The sequence below is a fragment of the Miscanthus floridulus genome, chromosome 1, assembly GCF_019320115.1.
Source record: "Miscanthus floridulus cultivar M001 chromosome 1, ASM1932011v1, whole genome shotgun sequence".
NCBI classification, from domain to species: Eukaryota; Viridiplantae; Streptophyta; class Magnoliopsida; order Poales; family Poaceae; genus Miscanthus; species Miscanthus floridulus.
Window position 1 is genome coordinate 7,043,827 of NC_089580.1, and position 17,100 is coordinate 7,060,926.

Genomic DNA, 17,100 nt, shown 5'->3' on the forward strand with positions numbered 1-17,100 from the left:
AACGCCCGAAGTGTCCATGGATCATCGAACACGTCGTGTTATGTGACGAAAAGGAGTCGAGTCTGCGGCAACCAAAGCCGCATCTAAAGGGCAGCTAGCGCTACACAGGCCAGCGAGAAGGGGAACTGATCGGCACCGCGCCCCCGCTACAAAGGAGGTGCCCGCTGCGAGTGTCGAGTACGTGAAACCAACATCCAAATGGCGTCGAGATCGAAGTCGTTCGCCGAAAGCAGCACTATCGGCGGCATGTGCGTGCCATGACGATGGAGCAGCCGAGGCTGCGCAGCGTGCAGAAGCGGCCATGGGGCTCCCACTCTTCGCACCCTTCAAGATGGCGCGCCGCCTCATCAGCGACTCCAGCATCCGTGCATCACCACCCCGACGAACACGATCCAAGCCTTGGACAGGCGCCTACTCGAGGACGACACCGGTGGTGGAGGCTGATGATGGGGGTAGGGAAGGGTGTCCACGACGAATCGTCACTGAGGCGTCACACATCTCACCAGAGCGCCCGCATAACTACTGCGACTGCACCATGAAGCCGTATCCGTGTGCACTAGGTGTTTTCGTCGCGGACGCTGACACCAGGGCTGATCCTCTCGGCAAAGGCACCGACGCGGCCACGGAGGTCCTACGGCACCACGGTAAAGGCGTTCTACGAACAGGAGCCCGAGCAGAGCACGACGTCGAAGCCGAGGACGACGCAGGCGTGGGCGCCTCCCCGTGGCGAGGTATGGTGCGGTCATGGGAGCCGGTGTCGACGCGGGGAGCTGCTGTCCGATGAAGCCATGAAAGAAGACGACCTTGAAGCCACGCGCCCGCACCGCCTTGTGAGACTCGACTGCCCGCCGCCAGCTACAGAGGAGCCGCCGGGCTCTACATCTCCCGCTCCCGACGAGAGCCTGCAAAGGATAGGGTTACGGGCCCCACATGTCAGGATGGTCAAATCATTGAAAACTAAATGTGACGAAAAATGGTATCGAGAGTAAGAAAGTTTGGACCAGTGACATTTATAACCGTTTAATTTTTTAATGGCTCCTAACTAATTGCAAACTTTTATAACGTCACTTAGGGCCTATTTAGTTTCCAAAATTTTTTTTGCCTCCTACAATAAAAGAGCATGTTTGGACACATACATGGAGTACTAAATGTAGACGAAAAAAAACTAATTACACAGTTCTCGACAAAATCGCGAGACGAATCTTTTAAGCCTAATTAGTCCATGAAAAGCCTTAAGTGCTATAGTAACCCACATGTGCTAATGACCGATTAATTAGTATCATTAGATTCGTCTCACAGTTTTCTGATGGATTCTATAATTTGTTTTTTATTAGTATCCAAACATCGCTCCCAACATTCTTCCAACACATTCGATGAAAAAAAAAAAATCACACCCGCAGCTAAACACACCCTCAGATAAAAGCCCTCGCTGCCTCCTGCCCGTGCGCGCACCGGCCGCCCCACCTCCATCTTCCCATGGTGGTGGTATCACCCCCTTCCTCTTCCTCCTCCCCTCGTGCAACCACCTAACCCCTCTCCCACCACCCTCCTCGCCTAGCCCGCCGCCACAGCAGCCGTCGACGAGCGCCATGCCCGCCGCGCCGTCAACCTCCGCGACCTCGTTGCTGCTGGGCGGCGCCAGGCTCCCGCGGTTCCAGCTCCAGTCCCTCCGCGCCCCCGCCAAGCCCCCCTTCCGCCGCCCGGCCTCGTCCCCGTCCACACCGCTCCCCCGATGCCGCGCCAGCGCGAGCCCCCGCCCTCTGTCCCCCGTCTCCGCCTCCGCCCTCGCGCTGCCCGTGTCGGTGACGGCCGCTCCCCCACCGCAGGTGGAGGATGATGGCTGGGTGGGAGGGGCGGCCGCAACCGTGAGGAGAGTAGCTGTGGCGGTGGCGTGCGGGGTTCTCGCAGCAGCATGGTGTCGCCGGGCGATGGCTGTGGGGGCGGCCGCGGCGGCGGGAGCGGGGACCGGGGCGGTGGAGGCTGCTGCGGGGATTGGAGGGATGGCGCTGCGCGGGAGCTGGCCTAGAGTGCTGCAGATTCTGCAGCTGATCAGGGAGCAGGGACTGGTTCTGGCAGTGCTGCTTGGACTCTCTGCGTTCTTCTCCATGGCAGAAACTTCTATCACGACGCTTTGGCCTTGGAAGGTGCGTGCAGCAAGTCTCCGGAGACCCATTTTCTTACACTCCTGTTGTTGCCATAGTAATTGCTGCGCAGACACGAAATGAACCACGCTGCCAGTTTTGCAATCAGTTTGGTTCACTGAGCTACGAGGTAGGATATTGGGAGATTTTGGATACTTAGATGAGCAGATTGGTATTGGTGTAGTGTTGCTGCTAAGAGGGGATGCTGCAACCAATAGAGACGGGGTGAGTGTCTTATGGGTACCTTGTATCAACTACTGCTAAATGGGTGATTATGCAATCCAGTTAGGATAATGAGTATTTGTTTGAACAAAGCAAATGGATACCCACTAGCTTAGGCTGTTGGGTTGGGTGGTGGCATGTGTGGGTCGAGGATGTGGTGGTTGTCAAGCGCATCCTGCTTCAGCAGTGATGTGATAATTTTGTCTCGCTTGGTGGTGATGTAATGAAGGGCGAGCCTGATGCAAGCGGTAGTGTCTTACCGCCTGTGGCCGGAAGGTCCCGGGTTCGAGTCGCGGTCTCCTCGCATTGCACAAGCGAGGGTAAGGCTTGCCACTAACACCCTTCCCTAGACCTCGCACAGAGCGGGAGCTCTCTGCACTGGGTACGCCCTTTTGGTGGTGATGTAATCCACAGCACAAGTTTGTATTTGAGAAGCGATGTCACTGCTGGGAGTTGTGCTGAAAGACATGGGGAAAGCATTATTGCTCCTTCCTTTTTTTTGTAGGATAGAGGGCTGACCTGCAGGCATCATTGATTGACATGCTGACAACAGCGAGGGGCTTCAGATATAATGATCAGTGTGCACATGCGCTTTAGTGACATGCTGTGCTAGTGATCTGTAGGAGAATTAGGCAGGGAATCTATGCAAGGAAAGTGTTTATTATTTTGAAACTGGAACTAATGACACTGGTATTGGATTACCGGTCTTACTGACTTTATATATAATCTCCCTTCACACCTAATCTCATCAACTGGATAGGTATTTCTGGTTCAGAATATTTATAGCTTTGAACAGGATCCCAACATTGGTGCTCTTGTAACTATCATTAAAGGAGTCCTGCCTCCTTGTTCATGTTTATCAACATTTAAATTCAATTCTAATTCTTCAAAGACTACAACAAGGTGATCAATGTAAATTGATGGCTGGATTCGGTTATCCACATGCTGAACTTGCATTTTATTTTTAGTAGAGGTTTATTTGCAAGCACAGGAATAATGAAGCCCTAGTTTAGTGCATTTTTTCCTCCAGAGTTGAGCCTAAGGATTCAAGTTCACTGACACTTATCATTGTGGGTTTAAGCATTTGCACACATATTAGCATATTGAAATGGCTAAAGTATTAGAGGTTGGTGCTTCAGAGTCTTTCCATAACAGCACGCATGTGATTGAAGTTTGATTCATGGGAAAATTTTCAATTGAATCATGCTTGATGTTCAAAAACTAGCAAGAATCATAGAAATAGCAACACTGTATTGTGTAATAGGTTGCATACCTTTTCCCCCTTTGCATTTGTTTATTTTTCTAACATTGTTTGGAAATTGCCACATCAAGGCCTAATTTTCTAGTGATCTGCCTAGTGCCCGATAGCTAGCTAGCCTCTCTATTCAGGCATTGAGGCATCACCCCCTTCTACCCACCTAGGGCATTTTTAGATCAGTGTTTTGAAACCTTGCTTCATAGTGGTACCCTTTTCTTATAGTAACTGACTGTATGCTGAGAGCGAATATCTATATGCTGAGACTTTGCTGTTTTCTTTTTTCCTTTGCATTAGGTTCGTGAACTAGCTGAGAAGGAACCTGAGAATGGTGTTTTCAAAATGCTCCGAAATGATGTCACTCGTTTCCTGACAACTATTCTCATTGGCACAACGTAATCCATGACATTTCTAAGTTGTGCATCACTTATTGCAATTTTGTTTTACTAACCCTAAACCCTAATCTCGGGCATAATTTGTATGAAATAGTGTAGTCAACATTGGCGCAACAGCAATTGTTACTGAGGCGGCAACAGCAATGTTTGGTGAAGCAGGTGTTAGTGCAGCAACAGGTGTCATGACAGTATGTCTCCTGTCTCATACTGGCCTTCTGCTCTTTTGAAAGTGTTCTTGAATCTAACTATGGAGCACCATTTTTTAGGTCGCTATCTTACTTCTTACAGAAATCACTCCCAAAAGTGTTGCAGTCCATAATGCCACCGAGGTCGCTAGGTTTGTGGTAAGGTGAGAGATATCAAGTATAACTTAGTTTCAAACACGTTTATTTTGAGTACTGAACACTGTGCATTTGTTGCGATATATCAGACCGGTCGCATGGCTTTCGCTGATCCTCTATCCAGTTGGGCGGATTGTTACTTTTCTGTCTATGGGAATGCTAAAGATTCTAGGTCTGAAAGGGAGAAGGTAAGACTGTAAGAGTATGCATAATACTCTAGTTCTTGATCAACTAAAAGATAAATTGCTTCGAAAATATTCCAACTCAATAAGCTCATGTTAGTCATAGATTATATCCCCCATTAGTTATGATATGCTTTCAAGAAGGATACACACACAAAAAGGGCGTACCCAGTGCAGAGAGCTCCCGCTCTGTGCAGGGTCTGAGGAAGGGTGTTAGTAGCAAGCCTTACCCTCGCCTGTGCAATGCGAGGAGACCGCGACTCGAACCCTGGACCTTCCGGTCACAGGCGGTAAGACTCTACCGCTTGCACCAGGCCCGCCCTTCTTCAAGAAGGATACACAAACAATAAATTAATTCAAGCTACAAGAACCACACAAAACCCTTTTTTTTAAGAGCATATGGCTTGCTCTGCATAGTGGATATAACCAGGGAAGCACAAGGATTGAGTTTCTAGGTGTGCGTGGGTTCTGCTCCGGTGGGCAACTCTAGCTTCGTCTGTCTGTATCTTTTTCTTGATGGAATGGCATGCAGCTCTCTTGCGTCATTCGAGAAAGAAAATAACCAGGGAAGCACACTGATTGAGTTTCTGCCAAATAAAATATTCATCTGTTTTCTTCTTAAAAAATGGATTAAACTTGTATGGTACTAGAATTCAAGTACAAATGAGATGGTACAACATGGACTAGATTAGATTAATTTTTTGTATGTGTTGAGTCTAGTTTATTGGGTGCTAGTTATACTTTCTAAAATTTCTATAATTAGTAAAATAGTGTAGTGACTACATTTTTAATCAATAGATGACCATATGACACTATTCCAAGAATTGCATATCATCTGTTATTGTTCATGAAGGATCTAATTCTAGTTTAAATTTGCTAGAAACTTATTGATTGCTTTCTATATAATTTAGTGTACAAATTGAATTTAGTATCTGATATTGTAATCCAATACACATTTGTATGTTATTTTTTACATTTTTTACAAAATCCACTACGCAAGTACACTGATTTGCTATGTCTGTTAGTTTACTACATTTGTATATGTTTAACCAATATACAATTGTGATTCCTATATAGATAAGATTTAGTTTTCCTTTTTCATATTTAAATTCTTGACAAAATCTCAATACGTGACGATGGTGGGTTTACGTTTTTGGAGATCCACTTCTGAATCTTGTGCATCATATACACTTCTTTCCTCAGTGAACCATATGTTACTGAAGATGAACTGAAGTTAATGTTACGAGGAGCAGAGTTGAGTGGTGCAATTGCAGAAGATGAACAGGTTAGACAATCTAGTATATGGAGATGCCCATATATTGTGCTGCACAGTTCCTTCTTTATTCTTTATGTTTCTGTGTACCTCACAGCAAGATTTTGTTATCCTGTGCAATCTACGCAAGCCTTTACTTACGATTTTTATATCATATCAAAAGCTGAATACTTCCGTAAATAAAGAGTGAACTAACGAAATTTTAGGAAAATAGTAACTAACATTTTTGCATGATTTTAACTGCTAATTTAATATTTGTACACCATCTCATCACATATATCCAGAATTTGACAAGCAGTGTGGCCCCAAAGGTTTGAGTTAGATTATACTGTTGCAGACTAGGATTTTGCCTCTTGATAGTTTATTAGCACACTTTGGCTACTGTTATCCTTTAGGTATTTTGCAGAACCTTTCCATAGCAATCCCATTGATCTTTAGGAAGTGATCCCATTTGTTGCCCCTGCAGGCAACTTTCGAATTCATTATTCTCGATCACAGGTATTCATTCTGCATAGTTTTCCCTCAGAATCATCGTAAGAATTGGGTTAAGTAACATGGAAATACATAAGTACTGATAGATTGTTGAAACTATCTAAAACTACAGATTTATCGTGTCAATTTGTCACAAATTACAGATTTTAGCTGATGAAATCAGTACTTTCGCAATACATAGAAATACTAAATGTATAGTTTTAGTTTTTCAAAAACAAGGACACACTAAATCTATAATTCTGTGATAAAACTTCTTAAATCTGTAGTTTTGTGATAGCATAGCCCACTCACACATATACAAAAAAAAAGAAAGAAAGAAAGAAAAAGAACCATATAGTTATTTATGTGTGCCTAGATTCTAGGCCCTAGAACCTATAGCTGTGTTACACTATTATGAATTCCTAGTCCGTGCCTGCTTGTGCAGGACACTTTTCTACTTGATCAGCTAAAGTCAACACCTGAGTCTTTTAACAGGATATGATCGAGAATGTCCTGGAAATTAAAGATACACAGGTGAGGGAAGTAATGACGCCTTTGGTGGACGTAGTTGCAATTGATGCTATTGCAACACTTATTGATTTCAAAAAGTTGTGGGAAACTCATCAGTACTCTAGGTATTGTCAACTATTATTGTCGCGTGTATTTTCAAGTCTTATCACTGACATCTGCTGCTGTTTATTATTTCCAGAGTTCCTGTATTTGAGGAGCGCATAGATAATATTGTTGGAATTGCATATGCAATGGACATGCTTGAATATGTTGAAGAGGTATGTCTCTTGTTTACCATTTAATGTAAAACTTAATCACAACAACAACAACAACATAGCCTTTCAGTCCCAAGCAAGTTGGGGTAGGCTAGAGTTGAAACCCACCAAGAGCCCCAAGTCACGGTTCAGGCACTTCAATAGCTGCTTTCCATGTACTCCTATTCAAAATAAAACTTAATCACAGTGAGTCTTATTTGCTCTACACGATGCTTCTCTAATGGGAAAGTAAAAGGCGTATTTTTCATTTGAAGGTTGAGAAGTTGAATGAAATCACTGTTAAGAAAATCGCACATATGCCTACGTACTTTGTTCCAGGTAATTTTTAGTAACATTGTTGGATACAAGTATCATGATGAACTAAAAGAAGGCATCTGTCAGTAGTCATAGGGTTGGATTTTTTTCCACAACAATTAATCATTTCTGCCACATGTTTTCTCCCATCTATGCGTCATGGATGTAACATATGATATGATCTGTTTCATCTGGCAGATTCAATGTCTGTTTGGAACCTATTAAGAGAGTTCCGGATCAGGCAGGTTCATATGGCAGTGGTCCTCAATGAATATGGTGGAACTATTGGTGTATGTCCCTATGAAACCCATTTTTTATACTTAATGATTCTAGTTATGCATTTCATCCAAGTCTAGTTGCTTGATTGAGACCATTTTGACTTATGGCACACAATGAGGTTCAACATTGTTTACTCCAATCAATTTTTAGCTGTAACTTCCAAGCATGCTAGTTAGTTTGGCTAATCATTGATGAATGCTAGTCAGTACATGGTGACATTTTGATGGCCATTTATTGGCATCACTACTGGCTTTTATTCCACAATGGTCATGTTTTTAGCACAAGCATGTGATGTGATGCTTCAAGTGATCTTGCTGCATGCATAGAGATTAGTTATGCTCCATGCAGCAGAGATTATTACTTTCCACAAGTTTAGAGATTGTTTCTTAGGAAGTAGTTATGCTCACAGTTTTTTCAACAGTTTCTGTTTTCAGAAGTAGTTGATGAGCAATGAATTGATTATGTTTGCTGCCGAAAGGATAATTCTTTAAGCTGTTTTTCTCATTACTGATGCTCATTGGTAAAAGTTACAAATGATTGGACAAAGCTACTATCCATGAGCTTCCTTTGTCTTACACATACCCCTGGCAAGTACAGTCTTCGAGCCATTACCCTTTCATGTAGCGATATCTATCCATTTCTTGCAGCAACTAAGTCCTGTTGTGTTCAGAAAATGTTTATCAGAACAGTTTGTAATTTCATATATTTATCACTGCATGGGACATTGGGAATTACTCTCTGACTTTTGGCAAAAAAAAAATGCAGATTGTAACACTAGAAGATGTAGTGGAAGAAATAGTTGGTGAAATCTTTGACGAGAATGATTCCAAGGTGATTATTTCTGGAATTTTTTATTTCATCGCAAGTGGGTGTTCAGTGCCATACATATGCATACTATTATTTTCCATTTCCTTTTCAAAATTATTTCTCCCTTTCTTTTGGCTTATTATTCCATTTTTGCCTTGTAACTATGGTTCTTATTACAGAACTGACTTTTCATATCTTGGTAATAAATAATGATATGCTAGCATTTGAACTTAGGAAATTTAGTGGGCCAAACATACTGAGCCATGCCAAAAAAGACAGGCAAATCATATGGTCATATTTTGCTGTTGGACATATTTTAGGTGTCGTCTCTGCCACTTTTTATACGCGCAGGAGCAAGGGTAAAAGAAATAGGCCCCCCTTCGGAACAAAGGAAAAATGGAGGAATTCTAGAGATCCTATAGAAAAATTTCCTGTGAACCTCTTTGGAACAAAGGGTTGGGTTCTTACAAATGCTATGAAATTCCTATGGAATGGCTTGTTTCGTAGGAAATTTGGAGGAATTTGACCAGGAGATTGAACCTCATGGAAAGTTTCCTTTGTGTCACTCTCTCCCCGACTTCCTGTGTTTTTCCTGCGCTCCATCCCAACGTTCAGGACCCCTTTGGAACGCTGGATTTTTTTCCTGTTCCTGCTTTTTTCCTGTGAAAAATGAACCGATTCCTGTGAAATTCTTATATAATTCCTTAGGGCAGTTTGTTCCTACGTCTCTCTTATTCCTGCGTTTCTAGAAGAATTTTGCATTCCAATGAGGCCCTAAACCAGTTTCCTGTGGTATATAACAAGCCTAAGGTAAGTCATGTATCAATTACCAATATATTTAGGTCAACTTTGCCACTGCAAAACCAGGGTGAAAACACTAATATAGTTATTTACACTAAAAATACAGATTATCGCATTCTTAGTATGCTGGATCCTTGTAGGAATGTATTCTTAAATTATATTTGTATTTTTTAAACAAATATCAATGCCAACAATCTTGTTTCAGGGTGTCTCAAATCAGTACAAAAACTGAAAAGAGACATTCAGTGAGGACTGTTTTATTTGTGAACTTCCAAAGAGTTTTGTGTTTGTTTATCAACTTGTGTGCTCTTGGTATTTATGTGATCGCATTTTCTTGGAATTTGGAATTATTGTGGGCATGGCCATAACACAAGCAGGGTTCATAAGCCAGAAGTGGAGAAGCCTAGAACCAGATCAGCTGGGAACTATCCAGTGTCCTGAATCTATAGTTAGACATATAGTACGGTGGAAATTAACAGGATTCTTGAAGATTATCTGGCTAACTCAAACTGAAGTTCCATTAGCTTGGTTTTGAAAACTGGAGATTAGATCTCCTGCCTCAGTGCTTCTCCAAGTTCTGGAAGCAGCTGCTTCACTCCTATTTTCTGTATCCTAGTCAAAACAAAGGATTTTTCCATGTAACAAGCTAGTTGCTATTTGTCATTTGCTTAGTCAGCCTCTCGATTCCTTCTGCTACTCTGTTTTTCACCCTTTCAGGAGGAAATCCAGAAGAAAACAGGCTATATAGTAAGGCGGGGAGATGGAACATTTGATGTTGATGCAAATACATCGATAGATCACCTATCTGAAGAGCTTGGTATCAAAATACCAGAGGTATTGTTTCTCATTTGATCTTAGCTTTCTCTACAGTTGCTATGCATTCCCTTGGACATGTGTATATGTTGGAGTGGACACCGTATGATGATCATCGAAATGTGAGTTCCATCATTTAGAGATGCCTGGTTTGCAGAATCTATACAGATATGACGTGATTATATCTATTTTTTGGTGGAAACTGGACATTTAATATTTAGGTCAACAAAATATTCACAAATGTTCTGTTTGTGAGATATGCCCTTGGCAATCATCATTATATGGTGCTGTGTATTTCTGTCATGTTTCTCGTAGATTGGCTGATATCTTGAGACACTTGGACAATATCTTTTGGCAGGGGCATCAGTATGAGACGGTGTCTGGTTTTGTCTGTGCATCTTTTGGCTATATTCCAGAAGAAGGTGGGAAAATGCTTGTGATTCTTGAAAAGGATTACAGAGAAGAAAACGGTGAATATCAGGAGGAAGGTTCTGATCGCCAAGATGATAGAGAAAAAACTCAAGCTTACGAACTTGAGGTAATTGCTACAACTCCTTGTGTACTCTGTTTGCTCAAGAGTTCTAGTACCAGGTCAATTATTATTATACGATTATCTTGTCATCACTAGAAATCTCCCTCTAAGAACTTACTAGTATAGATAACTATTATGAATTTTCCTTGTCATTACTTGAAAGCTGAAAGACACCACTAAAAGCTTCAATTTTCTTTGTTGATGCAATACCATGAAACCTTTTTTTGTTAAATAACTCTCATTAGAATCAATTTTCCATACAGGGCATTTGGTTCTTAGATCATTTTATAGGATATTTTGTACTATATAAATTTCGAGATGCTTTTGGCCTTATCATACTATAAGAAGTAAGAACCAACTGATAAAAACAATTATCCATGACCACCTCTACATGCTTGTTTGTGCATATAAAAAGACAACAATACTCAGAAGGTTGCTATAACATGTCCTCCACTTATGTGGTGCTAATACTACTCTCCATTTGTACTTGCTTTTTTATTTGAAGCTAGAAAAAGAAAGTATACAAAAACTAATAGATAAGAAAAGCTACTACTCAATTGTCAATTCAGAACTCATATTGTGGGTTATAAGGTTATTTCAGTGAAATTGTGTTGGTATTGGTACACAACCTTTATTAGTTGGTGCAACTCCCATTTTCCCGAAGTCTTCGTTACACTTTATTGAATTGCTGCAGCCCTAGAAATCCATAGTTTCTGTTTCACAATTCACCCAAAATTTCATTCTTTGTTGCAGAATTAAATAATCTTCTGTAGTTGTTTTTACTACCTTTACCTGGCCTCTCTTGCTCACAGATAGTGGAAGCTAATGCAAGGAAGGTGGGCAAAGTCCTATTTAAGCCAATAAGCAGTGAATGTGTTGGTGTTGACAACAAGGGTGTGAACCGCCTGATCTCCAAGAAGATCGTCAAACGGAAGAAGAAGGGCTCTGATGATTCCTCTGGTGATGAGTATCCAGATATAACAGAGAATGGCTGCCCTGCAGAGGTACTCTCGTACTCGGATGATAACAGTGCTTTGTTGGAAGATGCAAGCAGTTCTAGTGCCAAGAGGTGACAATAAAGGAACTCCAAGACCATCGTACTACTGGTAATAATTACAGCACACCGTCAACCCTCCTAATACCCCTTGTTACAACAGAAGAGAAGAACATAGTAGTAGGCTACCAAAATAACTGCGAGAGCAACACCAAGAGGTTAACAGCAGTTTAAGGCATTGCAACATTTTTCAGTAGCAGGAGTAGCAGTAGCAGTCTAGAGGTGCAGCGAGGTGTCGACGTCGACTTCACCAGAGACATGTTTGTAGTTGTAGGTCTTACTGGGCCACAGCTCCACCGCGATGGGGTTGCTATCGCCGTGGAGCTGGAAGCTTTTGCATTCACAGACAGTGGTTGGCACGGCCGGGAATAAGGAGGCGGTGGCGACAGCGGCAGTGGTGTCACGCAGCGGCCTGCACGGGTAGAGCAGCTCCGGGTGGAAGAACCACTTCACGGGCATCTCCCTCGGGGAGGCGGTGGCCACAGGGCGGGGGGCGAGCACGTGGAGAAGCCTCTCCCGCTTCTCCCTGATCCTCTCCAGCTCCCTGAACCTCTGCTGCAGCAGGGCGATGGAGGAGAACATCACCTGGCTTTCGCTGCTCTGCACCCCCATGATTACTGAGGAGAGGGGAGCTCACTCAGCTCAGGAACAAACTCCTCCGAGTCTCAGTTACGTGTTCGTGTGTATCTCAGTGTCTGTCTACTTCGCTCGGTGTGTGGGGTTTAGCAGCTTGAAGGGTGGTCTTGGGCATGTGCGTATTTATAAGCCGCAAAGTTTTGTCACGGCGCAGGGCGTCGTCTTGTGGTCGTCTTGCAAGCTGCGCCAATTCTTTCATCTTCCATTATGTGATGCTATGCCTGTAGTATGTTTATGGACTGATTGAAAAACAAAGAACACTATACTCCACTGCTGGTATGAGAGAATCTGGGAGGAGGTAGGGAATGTCACGTCGCCCGAGAAAGGAAGTGGGAGGCGTGCAGGTGAGAGAATAAGGCAGCGTTTGCTTTAGAGTAAGGTGGAGTTTGGTTGAGAGTAAGGTGGAGTGGGACGGTTCTGTCTCGATTTATGGGGCGGGGACGGGATGACTCTATTTTCTGTTCTATTTTCTGTTTGGTTGACGAGGGATGGTATCGATTCATTTTGTGTTTGGTTCAGAGACATAAAAAGTGAAATGAGCTACCGACAAGTGGGACTCATTTGTAAGTCTCTTTTTTTTTATCTTTTTTCTTCTCTTCTTATCTCTTCCCCTCTCTCTCTCTCTCTCTCTCTCTCTCTCTCTCTCTCTCTCTCCTTATCTCTTCCTCTCGACGCCTGCTCCATACCTTGGTCGCGCGTCGCCTCTCGTTTCTTCCCCGACAAGCACGGCCGTGGCCTGCCTGGGGACTCCTTTGTCGGCGAGGCTAGCTGGCCGACCGCCCCGTGCCTCTTCCGTCCTCCGCCCTGAGCTCGGCCGTCCACCGCCATGGGCCTCCTCTGCTTTGAGCTCGACAGCGAGCCACTGAGCGCTTCCTCCACTGGCGAGCTCAGCCACACGGCACAAGGTCGGATCCCGCTCGTGTGCTCGCAGGGTTGGCCCACGCGGTGGTGCCGAACCTCGCTCACTCTTCCTCTTCCTCCCCTTGCTCCGTCGGGCCTGTGTGCGCCGCTGCCTCTTCCTCGCTCGCGCTGCATGGCTGGCGGCAGAGATGAACTGCACGGCATGGCCGGTGCCAGAGCTCACCCACATGCGCCACCTCTCGCTGCCTGTGCTCGTCTTCCCCGTCGTGGCTTATCCCAGGGAGGACGACTCCGTCCGTCCAAAAAACAGGGACGGGAGTCCCGGCATCAACTGAGAATATTCTCAGGTAGGACGAAAGTAGGACGGCCTCATCTCTCAACCAAACAGCTCCCATCTCATTCCCATCCCACCCTATGCCATCAAACCAAACACTACCTATGCGGCGTGGGAGAGTCCAAGGAAATGGGGCTGTGGACGCTTGCGCTTGTTCCGTTCCTGTGGGTGGGAATCGCCGTGTGCCGTTGTGCGGGGTGGCCAAGATTGCGCCTCTGTTTGTCTGTCACCTTTTTCCTGCGCCCCCTCCTCTCTTTCCCTTGTGCGTTGCTGCTGCAGCAGGGCAGGGTAGAGGGCTGCATGCCATGCCCTGCTGCTCGTAGCTCGCTACTACTCCCTCTCTCTCTCCATCCAAACGGGCAGCTGGATGCTGCGAGCTTTTCAGAATTTTTTTATTTGTAATGCTTTTAAATAAATATTTTAATACTAATTAAAAAAAAGTATTTGCAAAAGTGACCTTTTTGATCGTGCCAGCGCGGCTGGCGCAACAGTACCACGCTGTCGCGCTACATGCGCTGGCGCGACAAGCCCAGCCACGGTGGTACCTGACGTTGACTATGGCGGTGCGTGGGCCCCGGCCGACTCTAGCGCGACAACGCTGTTGCGCTAGGCGGGACATGCCCATATAAAAGGCCGTGGCCCACCACCTTTTCCCTCCCTCTTGTCTATCTCTTTTCACTCTGTGGCCACTCTAGGCAGGCTCGAGGTCACCGTTGTGTCGTGTTGTCTCTCTTCTCCTCCTCCCATCCTCTATTTATCTTTGATCAAGTTTGTATTTGCTTTTCAGATTTAAACGGTCTTGTGCATGAGGTATGACTCCCTCACCTCTGTTTTTTTGTGTGTTTAGTTGATGTTTATATATTGCTCTGGTTTAGACTGCTGTTTGCAATATCGGCTTTCGTTTGGTTGAATGAAAGTTGCTTTGGCTAATCACGTCTAATATATTATGGCTCATGTTGTACTTGTTGAACTTTGATGATTTTTTTATTGGTTTTGGTTGGCAGTGCATTAGGGTTTTGGTTGGCAGTGCATTAGGGTTTAGACAGCAGTATGGGTTGCACTATTCGAAGTGTGTTTTTTTTGTGGTGATTAGATGTATAGATGAGTTGGACTATGTATGTATATACATCATTTATATTCAATAAGTTTGTTTTAGGGTTTGGCTTCATGGGTTTACATGATTATTGGTTCATATCTTTGCTTACTTGAACTACTTTGTAATAGGTTCAATGGCGGTTCGAAATGACAACCAATTCGTGCACCATCCGAAGGACCAAGGTGCTATCGATCCTTTCCTACCAGCAGAGCCAACACCGTTGTGTTACTGTGGGTTACTGGCATTTGTGAAGCAGTCAAAGCATCCCGCGTCAGCTGGGCGTGCTTTCTACTGTTGCCAACTTAAATGTCACCCCCGACACTTGATGCCTACCTAGAGGGATGCAGCTTCTATTAGTGGATCGATGGAAATGAAATGTTCGATCCGTTGATTATGTTGTTTCCTTATGACCCCTAGAAGAGTGTTCCATATTTAGAATTTGTTCGTTGGGTTCCGCCACCACTGAACCCTTCGAAAATGACAGAGGCAGAGAAGGTTGATGTTGCTTTGCGTCGTCTAGCCAATCATCCTAGATGCCATTATGGGGTGTTGGCGTGACTAACTACTCCTAGGCTCCCAGCCAACGCAGTGCGACCCGGGGATGCGGGGTGGCGGTAGCGGTGGCGGCGGCGCCCAGGCGCGGAGTGAAGGAGACGGAGAGCGAGAGAGAAAGGAAAATGGGTCGGGCCGACCAAATCGTATATGACCCTGTCGTGCCTGAGTCGCTGACGCGACAGGGTGGGCCCCATAGAACGTCACGCTAGCTCCGGTCAACGATGTGTGTCACCGTGGCGCCCCTTATCGCGCCAGCGCATGTGGCGCAACAAAGTGGTGCATTCGCGCCACTCGCGCTAGCGTGACCAAAAGAGATAGATTTGCAAATACTTTTTTTGGATTACTATTAAAATATTGTTTAAAAAGGATTAAAAATAAAAAAAAGTCCGACCTTTTCCTGGTCTACAATGGTGCCGTTAGACTATCTGCAACAGGTGACCCATAAGGGCACCCAAACGGTCTCCAACAGAGTACCTATATAGGAGACCCATTTTGGGTGCTAGGAGAGGCACAACCTAAATTTGAGTATCCTCTCTCCTGGAGACCTATTTGCTGAAAGGGTTCTCTTTTGGGTCTTGTTGTTGGAGAAGATAAAAAATATGTATTGAAACCTTTGCCTATAGCGCTACCCAAACATGAAATGGATCTTGGTTTTGGGTTCCCATTGTTGGAGATAGTCTTGGAGCTGTGTATGTGGACTATGGACTATGGTGCATGTAGGGTTCATAGCAACTGTGTGGAACTATGCACTCCATGAGTCATTGTCTTCGTTTGCCTGTGTGAACTTGTTGGAGAGTCTGGGAGCAGAAAGTCCACGTTGAACGTTACAGAGTACTTCTTTGGGTCTTTGACTGGTGCTTAAGACTTGTTCGTTTGGGCTTGTTTGGCTTATAAGCTATGGCTGAAAGTACTGTTGGCTGATTTGATGTGAGAGAAAAATACTGTTCGTTGGCTGATAAGCCATAGCTTATAAGCCAAATACGACCAAGCGAACAGGCTTATATGAACCAAGCATGTTGAAAACCTCATCTCTTACACATACTCGAGGTTGTATTGTCATCAATCACCAAAAAGGGGGAGATGGAAAGCATCTAGGTCCCTAGTTGAGTTTGGTAATTAATAACAATACGAGATTACTATGACTAACATGTGTTTTGTAGAGGCAATTAAGTTAGGTCATGGTAATGGCAATTGATTGGACAATCATGGTTGTCATGCCCCTACGATGGAAATCATTTCGGTTTTCAAAGGATGGACGACAAGGTTAAGGATGGACTAGTTCTAAGTATCGTTTGGTGTTGAAGAGACACTTAGAGTAGTTTAGGACTTTGTTTTTCCTTTAGCCGTACTATTAAGGGGGTATGGACTAGTAGCTTGACCTAGGTGAGTCTAGTGGGTTAGGTGTGGTGCACACTTGTCAAATCTAGCACTAGGTAGCTCAGGAGTAGCCCTAAGATCAATTGGAGCAAACTTCATTCGCATATGATTTCGAGTTGGAAGTAAATGGAGGGTCAAATGACTAACCGGACGCTGGTCTGGTTGTGACCTGTGGCAGAACCGCCTAATTTAATGCCTCACAGGAGTGCTTGTCTTCCATTAGACACTAAGCACTCAGGGGAGAACACTAGCTTACTCGGTTCCGTCGGACACACCCCAGGGGAGAACCCGAAAATCCACATTTTTGCCACCAGAATCACAAATGAGAGAATAAAGCTTACATCATTCGTAACCATTTCTTACATCACTTTTAATACAACATCAGAGTATAATATTTATTAATATAACAACGGAATGAAATCATGTTATCAGAGTTATAAATAATTTAATTGAACAGCGGAATAGAAACATGTGAACAGAGTTACAGCGGAAATAAACATCTATTAATGACATGGTGAAGTATTGATATATATAGACTACGGCCACAGATTATGAAACTTTCATTTATAAAAGTATTTGGTGAGAGTTATAAATAA

General features: G+C 44.1%; 2 protein-coding genes across 4 annotated transcripts; one reads left to right on the forward strand and one right to left on the reverse strand.

The window, feature by feature from the left end:
- Nucleotides 1–1,443: 1,443 nt before the first annotated feature.
- On the forward strand, nucleotides 1,444–14,931 carry LOC136536372 (DUF21 domain-containing protein At1g55930, chloroplastic-like). 3 transcript variants are annotated; one of them, XM_066528781.1, is made up of 15 exons: nucleotides 1,444–2,144; nucleotides 3,916–4,013; nucleotides 4,108–4,201; nucleotides 4,280–4,362; nucleotides 4,444–4,542; nucleotides 5,740–5,821; nucleotides 6,776–6,915; nucleotides 6,990–7,068; nucleotides 7,320–7,383; nucleotides 7,558–7,649; nucleotides 8,404–8,469; nucleotides 9,964–10,080; nucleotides 10,418–10,597; nucleotides 11,404–11,697; nucleotides 14,701–14,931. In XM_066528781.1, the coding sequence occupies exons 1-14, from the start codon at nucleotides 1,590–1,592 to the stop codon at nucleotides 11,662–11,664; spliced, it is 2,010 nt and encodes a 669-aa protein (XP_066384878.1). In that variant the 5' UTR covers nucleotides 1,444–1,589; the 3' UTR covers nucleotides 11,665–11,697; nucleotides 14,701–14,931. The 3 variants fall into 3 exon arrangements, with proteins under 3 accessions (XP_066384878.1, XP_066384841.1, XP_066384805.1); XM_066528744.1 differs by lacking the exon at nucleotides 14,701–14,931 and adding an exon at nucleotides 11,914–12,051; XM_066528708.1 differs by lacking the exon at nucleotides 14,701–14,931 and having other exon boundaries at nucleotides 11,404–11,730.
- On the reverse strand, nucleotides 11,611–12,695 carry LOC136536573 (uncharacterized). The gene has a single exon (XM_066528842.1). The coding sequence runs from the start codon at nucleotides 12,255–12,257 to the stop codon at nucleotides 11,862–11,864; it is 396 nt and encodes a 131-aa protein (XP_066384939.1). The 5' UTR covers nucleotides 12,258–12,695; the 3' UTR covers nucleotides 11,611–11,861.
- Nucleotides 14,932–17,100: the final 2,169 nt, after the last annotated feature.